The sequence below is a fragment of the Sinocyclocheilus anshuiensis genome, unplaced genomic scaffold, assembly GCF_001515605.1.
Source record: "Sinocyclocheilus anshuiensis isolate Anshui unplaced genomic scaffold, SAMN03320099.WGS_v1.1 scaffold131, whole genome shotgun sequence".
Taxonomy (NCBI): domain Eukaryota; kingdom Metazoa; phylum Chordata; class Actinopteri; order Cypriniformes; family Cyprinidae; genus Sinocyclocheilus; species Sinocyclocheilus anshuiensis.
Window position 1 is genome coordinate 351,562 of NW_015548193.1, and position 9,480 is coordinate 361,041.

The 9,480-nt window shown below is 34.5% G+C and overlaps 2 protein-coding genes across 2 annotated transcripts in view; both read right to left on the reverse strand.

Moving 5' to 3' along the window:
- Nucleotides 1–2,143: 2,143 nt before the first annotated feature.
- On the reverse strand, nucleotides 2,144–5,479 carry LOC107653125 (immediate early response 3-interacting protein 1). Its single transcript, XM_016439762.1, has 3 exons — nucleotides 5,330–5,479; nucleotides 3,480–3,581; nucleotides 2,144–2,843 (listed from the first exon to the last, which is right to left on the reverse strand). The coding sequence occupies exons 1-3, from the start codon at nucleotides 5,418–5,420 to the stop codon at nucleotides 2,788–2,790; spliced, it is 249 nt and encodes an 82-aa protein (XP_016295248.1). The 5' UTR covers nucleotides 5,421–5,479; the 3' UTR covers nucleotides 2,144–2,787.
- A 617-nt stretch (nucleotides 5,480–6,096) lies between these two features.
- Nucleotides 6,097–9,480, reverse strand: part of LOC107653123 (SKI family transcriptional corepressor 2-like) — a 15,660-nt gene continuing 12,276 nt past the window's right edge. The window contains exons 10-12 of the mRNA XM_016439760.1: nucleotides 8,983–9,050; nucleotides 6,942–7,004; nucleotides 6,097–6,611 (exon numbers count right to left, since the gene is read on the reverse strand). Coding sequence (XP_016295246.1) covers nucleotides 6,945–7,004; nucleotides 8,983–9,050 — 128 coding nt within the window. The 3' untranslated portion in view covers nucleotides 6,097–6,611; nucleotides 6,942–6,944. The remainder of the gene's footprint in view (nucleotides 6,612–6,941; nucleotides 7,005–8,982; nucleotides 9,051–9,480) is intronic.

The window sequence follows — 9,480 nt, forward strand, 5'->3', positions numbered from 1 at the left end:
TAGTATGAGAGCCTGTTCTAGTACACCCCCAAAACAAAATCAAGACTTCGTAAAAGAGCATAATAGGACCCCTTTAATCATAATTTTTGGCTGGGCTGAATGGCAAATAAATGAATAAATCCATGCAGATAAACCTGACTGACGATTTAGGATTTTGCGTATCATACGGTCAGTTTCCGAGTGTGAAATTAATGCTCTTATTCACATGAACTCTGGATTAAACACAATGACTGGCCTTCAGAAGAACACTTCATCTCATCATCTGTGTTTGACATCATTTTAAGGATTTGGAAACCCTACATTTATTTAAAACGAGCTGCCAAACAAAGAGAGCTTTGGATAAGGTAAAGCAGATTGCCTCAAATCATTCAATAATCATTCAGTAATACAACGATCATGTAAACAGAGGATTGTGTGTGAGGGCAGTGCTGTGAGATTTGCGTTTAGGTTTTTAATAACATGACAAAAACTGATCATGCTCTTAATATTCGTTTCCAAACCATGCGCGTATTGGTATAACTAACACAAAAGGATGAAACGATGACTGTTAAAAGCATAAAACACATTTGACCAACAGAAGTTATTGTACACATTTCTATGAACTACACTTACATCCTGCAAGGGTCCTCCTCTGGTGCAGTCTTACATTTATCAGTCCTGAGAAATGCCTGTCTAAAGCGCATTAAGTTGTTTTCTATTCAGTTTAGTGTTTTATATCAACTTTTAACATATTATGTGTAGATGCATTTCATTGATTTATTTATTTACTTGTCTAAAAGCACACTGGCTTTTCTCCACCCTGGCGGTTTATAATCATTTAAGAGGGTTGTATGAGAGAGTATCCACTCAATGATTAATAAAAAAAAAAAATAAAAAAAAAAATAAATAAAAAAGCTGGATATTTTAATAGCAGACTAAAAAGCATTGAGAACATCAATTCATATCTCTCATACCAATATTAGAATTTTTTGTTGTTGTTTTACTATTCGTGATTAGTGCACAAAAATACGTGATAAAAAATTGTTAAAACACAGAATTATATATATAGGTGTGTGTGTGTGTGTTTTTATCACTTATTTTTGTGCACTAATCATATACAGTGGGTACGGAAAGTATTCAGACCCCCTTCAATTTTTCACTCTTTGTTATATTGCAGCCATTTGCTAAAATCATTTAAGTTAATTTTTTTTCCTCATTAATGTACACACAGCACCCCATATTGACAGAAAAACACAGAATCGTTGACATTTTTGCAGATTTATTAAAAAAGAAAAACTGAAATATCACAGAGAGAGAGAGAGAGAGATACCCATTCTTTGGGATAATGAGGAGCATAACTTTGCTGCCAAAAATATTTTTCTCTGCCATGACATAAATCCTGGGATTGGAGAAATATAAAGACACATCATCTTTGGTAATAACTATTAAGCATAGATTATAAGAGGGTCAGGCTTTAATCTCTGCTCTGAACATATGGTTGTAATTCAGCGTTTTATCCATGGTACGTTAATAAAAAGGTAGTTTAATCCTAATGGAGTAATCTAGTGTTGTTAATGGACTCCATATGCTTCTAATCACTCGACCTCCTCAACAAATAACATTAAACCATCTGATTTAATAAATGCTGACTGATCTTAGGCGGCAAAATTAGTAGAGGTGTAATGCACTTATTACAAAAAAAAGGCACAAAATCCCCAACATACATTAACAGATGGAAAGACACAATCACTTCATTAAAGGGGTCCTATTATGCTTTTTCACTTTTTTAATTTTAGTCAGTGTGTATGTTTGGGCATAAAATTTGCTATTGTGTGCTGCGCATTTTACTGAGGACAGCTTCCACAACATGAGGGAGTACAGTGCCTGCCGGATTCGCCAAAAAGCTTTTGTTGAAAGACAGAGCAAGAGGCGGGGCAGTACTGAAACACCGTCTAAGCTGTTCGCCAATCACAACGCACTGGGACAGCTAACCAATCACAACATATTTTTCAGAAGGCGGACCTTCATCAAAGCCGGAACTAATCGAGCCGTTGTGCCAGGATGAGGAGAAAGGTATTGTAATAATGTAAATTATGTGAAAAATAATGCGTTTTTCGAACCACCAAGCATCAGAGCATGTTCTAGTACACCCCCAAAACAAAATCAAAACTTTGTAAAAGAGCATAATAGGACCCCTTTAACATCTGAAATGTGGAACGACTGGCTCATAAAGCTAGAGGCTACTTTGGTCAAACTTTTCAGACCAAACGTGTTGTATTTTATATAATAACACTACAATTCAGTACAGTAAGCATCTTTATTAAAATTCAAACTTTATCAATATGCCTTTAAATATATTAAACCCAACCTTTACTTTCCAAGCTGTCTTTGAAATGGAAGATTAGTTTTGGGGAACTTAACATTTATGAAAATAAAAAAAAAAAGAAAGAAAAAAAAATACAATTTCAGGTGCCAGAAACAAACCGTTTGGCTTTGTCAGACCAGTCTGACTGATTTCATTGTCGCTTGTTCTAATCGACACTTTACTGGACCTTGAATGTGACAAAAACAGCATGTACAGACGCAGGAGCTTCCGTAAAGCTACAAAACTTGAAAAGAAAAATGTTTACTAGTATTTGTTTCGTATAAAACTACCAGAGTACTTACAGTAAATCATTCCGGGTACAATTGTCAGACATTGGAGAGCAACATTTAGAACCACAGATACAAAAACAGTCCATTTTCCTTTGCCACATTCCCTGTGTTCCACAACAGATCCTGATCCACCGCAATCCATCGATTCTTTCTTCATCCAAACAGTAATAATAAGACGATACACACTGAATTTACTGCTATCAGAGGTACTGCGAGAGGAGAAGAGAAAACACGTTAATATTAAACGATTTCTGGCACATGTCGACAAAAAGACACAGAAACAACAAATGGACCTAATTTTCCCTAGAACATGATTAAGATCAATGCAAATCTAAAAAAATTACAGGTAAATTAGTATCTCTATTAATGATTCTCGCTAGTAATAGATTATCCATGATCTAAACATGGGAATTAGTAACATCAGTTTATAAAACGGAGAGTTCCGGTCCTTGATTCTGATTGGCTGAGCCGCGTTTGAAGCTGTTGTAAATTACTCTACAAACATACACCTTTGTTTACGTTTGTGTGTTGCTCGGCAACCACTTTGTAGTTTCTGATTCTGAGGCACTACATTGTTTGGTGGAAGAATACTTTTTTTATTAATATCATTACACTTTATTTGCTCTGTTTTATTTTATGAAACCTAACTACGTATATGGAATAACCGTTTTATAAAAGCAATAAGCCCCAAGAAGCCGTGGTTTACAGTGAATTTATAACAGCTAAGTGGGTTTTACTCCGCTTCGCGTCTTACCTAACAACGCCCCTTAGCTGTTATAAATTCACTGTAAACCACGGCTTCACGGGGCTTATTGCTTTTATTGACACTGTAGAAATGAGCAAACCTCTCATGACAGTCCTGACAGAGCGAATAAGGTTCAGAAGTTGTGCTTTAATGCCGGGTTCATCTCCAAATCCTCCAATACCCTGCTCTGCTCCCCAGCCGACTGTGAAAATTATGAGTTTGTTAATTACAGAGCATTCTATAATGATACATGTCATGCTATAATGACTATATGCATGCATATTAAGATGTGTATCTTTATCATCAAGGGCTGAAGGTTTATATCGTTTACAAATCCCCAAGATGTACATTTTACTGGAAACATGTTTTGTTTTGTTTTTTCTTTTTGACTGTATTCACTGGAAATAAAGAATAGTTAATCCCTGAAAAATATTGCCTCTCTAACAAAATAACAGAAGTACAAATTAAGATTACGCATAATTAGGCCTGTCGCAATAATCAATATATCGACTTATCGCACAATATATGTACATGACCTCAATCATTTTTGGTGACGCAATATATCGCCCATTATATTTACTTAAAAATTAATGTCACCATGTTTTGTACATTCCACTTGCGCCTGTGTCTTTTGCAGCTTCTCGTACATAACGTGGTGTAGTTGGTGCTAGTTCAAATTTAATAAATGCTTCAACAAAAAAAAGTTTCATCTGCAGATATGGTCTCGTTTAGGGATCTGTGCCTTTGTGCATACGGACATCTGACTGCTGAGTAGTGATTGTGTTTTTCAGCAATAGTGAGCACCCTTCATTTACAAAGAAAAGAAGGTCAGGGAAACATCTGTAGATGGAAAAATCTTTGTGCATTTTTCTTTTTTTTTTCTACTTTGCACTTTTTGTTAGAAAATGTTTATTCACTATTTATTCAGGCTTTTTAAGGTATCTAATATTTTGATACTTAATTTCCATGATCTAAATATTCTTAAAAATTAATTTCTGGGGCAATATATCGCACAACAAAAAGTTGTTATCGTGACAGGCCTACGCATAATGCCTATCCAACTAGCTTGCAAAATGCTATTTTTGCTAATATTCCCAGTTGATCTGTATTCTGTAAGCTTTGCTTCATTTATTTTATCAATGCTGCCAGATGTATTCCCGTTGGGAGAATTTAAGTTATCAAATCTGATTTGTTTTATTTTATTTATTCATTTTGCTTAAAGATACGAGAGAGCCATGCTGCTGAATGCATTGTTCCTTTATTTGTTCTGCACTGCATTTGATTTATTTACAAGAACAAATTTCATTTAGATATTTAGAAGTCTTTCTTACTGTTTTTTTTTCTTTACTGTAAAATCTTTAAACATTTCTTATATGATTGTATTGTTCCTGCTGATTTCCTTCATATGTTACATTTGCATGCATGTATATTCCTTTCATGTTATCTTATTTCAAATTAAATTCAATGTTTAGACCCACTGTAATCATTAATATTTTCAAATAGCAAAGTCACTGACGCTATTAAATAACACAGATATGGAGTTATGTAGTGATGAAAAGAAGTTAAATAGCAGCTCTGCGCACACGTTGCACTTTCACGAGGTGCTGATCCATTTCAAAACATGTTATTATTTCGCATATATTGATTCATATGTAGGCATATACAGAAGATGATACTGGCGAACTGATGCAGACTAGCCTGTTCAAATTCGGATTTCTGTTAATAACTGCTAAACATCCATTCAGGCGATGTCAAAAACTACCACGGTCAAAGCATGTTATAATATTTAATAATAACATTCTCATATTTCTGTACGTTAACTTCCCGTAACGTTACATTTCGGAGACGTAAACGCTAGGCTAGCAAACCAGATGGCTATACACACATATTTACACAACAAAACAAACCTACCATCATACTGAAGAGAAAACTCTAGTCCTAAGCACTTACTTTTACTGAGAAACCTCTCTTCGTGGAGCACCGCGACGGCATTCGTGAATAATATCGCTGTTTGAATCAGCGCGTAGAAGGTGAACGCCATGCTGCCGCTAACTACTTCAGTTTACTGCGTGCGTGCGACGACGCAAAAGCGCTTGCGTGCGTCGTGCGGAATTACGTCACAGACGTAAGGCTTAGATTGACAAGAGTAAAAAAAAAAGCATAATACTAACATATTACTCTAACTGCACTACTTTAACTGCTAAATATGATATTCCGACTTTAGCCATATACTGTACCCACCAAACACATGAATCACGTGCTCACTGTATTTGTACTCATTATACTCACTGAATCGTATGAAGACACTTTATTTTTGAACAACCTATTTTTGTTTTATTTGTTTGCTGATGTACAACAACATTATTCTATATATCATCGCAGCATTTAATAGTAATACAACACATTATGCAGGAAATAATTAGTAAAACGAATGTAGTAACTGAATTAGGCTATATAATATTTTCGAATATATATTTAATAGGCATAATTAAATAATATATTTGACAAATAATATAAATAATCAACGTAAACCCTAAAAATGCACACAAATATTGTTTTATAGCCTATTTGTGCTATCACTCATTTTCTTTCTTTAGTATTGTATTATGCTTGTGGTTTTCAAAGTGCACTTGTAAAAAAATAATAATAATAATAAAATAAAAATATTAAAATGAATGGTCTTTTTCATATTATAGACTTTTAATTATCCACATAAATAGAGAAACTACAAGAACATGTTTAAATACATTTGCATGAACAGTTAATAATAACATTTTGAAACGTGTGTTTATGTCAATGTTGTATTTAAACAGGCAAAACATGAAAGGTTTACACACTTTCAGATTGCTCATCAGCCACAATACAGAGCAACCCGTTGCCTCCACAGCCTCCTTTTGTACATTTACAACCTATAGCTAATTTCATTGTACAGTTTGCTGTTATCAATATAAGTGAATGCATGGGTAATAAATAAACTTAAATAAGTTCATAAATAATCAAATGGGGTTACTGTACAGGAAATATGTCAAATGAACTCTAAATCATTGGTAGATGCATTGAATGGTATACTGTTTATCAGTCAGTACACTGATGCCTTTTGGTTTGATTGAGAGATGGACATTGTTGAGGTGGTCTGTCAAAGGCAGCGTTCAACATTTTGATCCGGTGAAGACGTTGCTTTCTTTGTGTTGAGATGTTGAGAGCAGCTTGATTTTGTTTCAAACGAATTGACCTAAAACATATAACAATTGATATAGTCACTATGATTTCTCAAAATAATCAAGAACATCAAAAATGTGATGACAAATTAGTGCTATTTAGTGTAAAAAAAAAAATGATATGGCCAATAAGTTATGACAACATGTGTTTTTACATTACTTTAAGTCATCAAAATAAGTTAAGCAATTTTCTACTTTATTTTATAAGTTACAAGGTTCAACTCAAGGTTACTTTTTTTACGGTGATCTATTTTGTTGACAAATCATGAAATCTGTATTAAATAGATTTTAGTGAATGCAGACACATTATTTTTCTCATATGATGAAATAACTTTGATACTTACCATTTAGCTTTTGTTTAGATGTGTCCCGACCTTTTCTTTTCTAATGATGCTTGCATAGGGAATCTACCAAAAAAAAAAACACACTATGGAATCAGTTAATACTTGGACTGCCCATCAACAATACAGCATTTCTCTTATCTGTTATTTTAGGGATTATATCATCTATCTACAGAAGGGATGACACAAAATTTGCTTAAAGGGATAGTTCACCCAAAAATGAAAATGTGATGTGTATCTGCTTACCCTCGGGGCATCCAAGATGTAGGTGACTTTGTTTCTTCAGTAGAACACAAACTGAGATTTTTAACTCAAACCGTTGCAGTCTGTCAGTCGTATAATGGAGGTGAATCACGGCTTTGAGAGTCAAAGAAACATACACAAACAAAACCAAATTAAACCCTGCGGCTCGTGATGATACACTGATGTGTAAAGACACGAAACGATCGGTCTGTGCAAGAAACTGAACAGTATTTATATCGTTTACCTCTGATGCACTGCAATGTCTGAACTGTCCTGAGCACGTCCTCGACAGCCGGCGCGTGACGCGTCTTCTTCTTGCTTTACGGCGGATCGCAGACTTATAAGTGCATTACCGCCACCTATCTCTCAAATGGACCATTCACACTCTATCTACAATCTCAATTAGGAGTGTCAATGGTCCATTTGAGAGATAGGACATTCGGACATTGCAGTGCATGAGAGGTAAACGATATAAATACTGTTCAGTTTCTTGCACAGACCGATCGTTTCGTGTCTTTACACAACAATGTATCGTCACGAGCCGCAGGGTTTAATTTGGTTTTGTTTGTGTATGTTTTTTTGACTCTCAAAGCTGTGATTCCCATTCACCTCCATTATATGACTGACAGACTGCAACGGTTTGAGTTAAAAATCATCATATGTGTTCTACTGAAGAAACAAAGTCACCTACATCTTGGATGCCCTGGGGGTAAGCAGATAAACATCAATTTTTCATTTTTGGGTGAACTATCCCTTTAAATGAATGTTTACGGAAAACTTGTGTCCTTCATATTTTTTAATGTAGTAAATGCACTATTTTACTATTATAATACATTCAAAAGTTTGAGCTCAGTATTTTTTTAGTCTCTTCTGCTCACCAAAGCTACATTTGTTTGAACAAAAATACAGTAAAAACAGTCAAATTGTGAAATATTTTTATAATTCAAAAGAACAGGTTTGTATTTGAATATATGTTAAAGTGTAATTTATTCCTGTGATCAAAGCTGAATTTTCAGCATCATTACGCCAGTCTTCAGTGTCACATGATCCTTCAGAAATCATTCTAATATGCTGATTTACTGCTCAAGAAACATTTCTGATTATTATCAATGTTGAAAACATTTTGTCATGATTCTTTGATGAACAGGGAGTTCAAAAGAACGGCATTTATTTGAAACATAAATCTTTTGTAACATTATAAATGTCTTTACTTTCACTTTTATTAATATAATGCATCCTTACTGAATAAAAGTATTACTTAAAAAAAAAACAAAACATAAACGCAATAGGTCACTTAAAGCCGTTCTGTCTTTAAATTAAAAATACTCTTTTGCCGTGACTACATTCGCATATTCCCTTATATGTGGTGATACAACACTAAACGTAAGCTTCCATCTTCCAAGCGTCATTATGTATTCATCTCTATTGTGCATTACAGAAGTTCAGCTTTCAATCTGTCACGCTGTAATCTCTCATATATGATCTCCCCTGGCTTGACGGATGGTGTTGAACTGAGAGAACACACAGTGGCAGTCTGCCAGCATCATCCATGTGTTAAAACACAGATGCCCCAGTGACTGATGCCGCAGCGCTATGCAATGTTGAACCAGTTCTAGACAACAAAAGATTGCGAGACACCAGATCCTGCTGCTTGTCTGCTGGTTATCTTATATTTCCTCTTTAACATAGATTTAGCCTGCTACAGCAGATTACTAATATAACAGGGCTGCATGTGGGATATTTGTATGATTTAAACGCAAATTAATCAGATGGGAAATTATGTTACCAGAAAGCTCCTTACCATCTGTAACTGCTGCACCATTTCTTCCCTGTAAGCCAGTTCTCTCTTCATTTGGTCCTGAAAGTTATCTGTAGAGGATGGCCAAATATGGAATATTAAAACAATGGCATCTTATGGTCACCTGTATTCATATATAATCCCTTATGTAGGGCTTTTCAAAAAGGTTCATTTTATCGTTCTGGGGCTTATTTCAGAAGTGGGTCATTATAGAGTTATACTGACTTTATCTGATTGATCAGAGAAAGCAGGTTCTCTGATTTTCACATGCTAACCCTTACCAAAATGTAGTATACTTCAAGTTTATTTGATTAAGTATACTTAAGTAAAGTTCAAGTATATTTTTAAGTATATTTTATGTAGGAAGTATACAAATATCAGTGTACTAGTAGTATACTTGTAAGTGTACTATTTCAATACTCCTTGGGACTAAATTGGCCCACTTTCTAGTATATAAAAGTATACTTTTAAGTATACTTTAAGTATAACAGTAGTAAACTT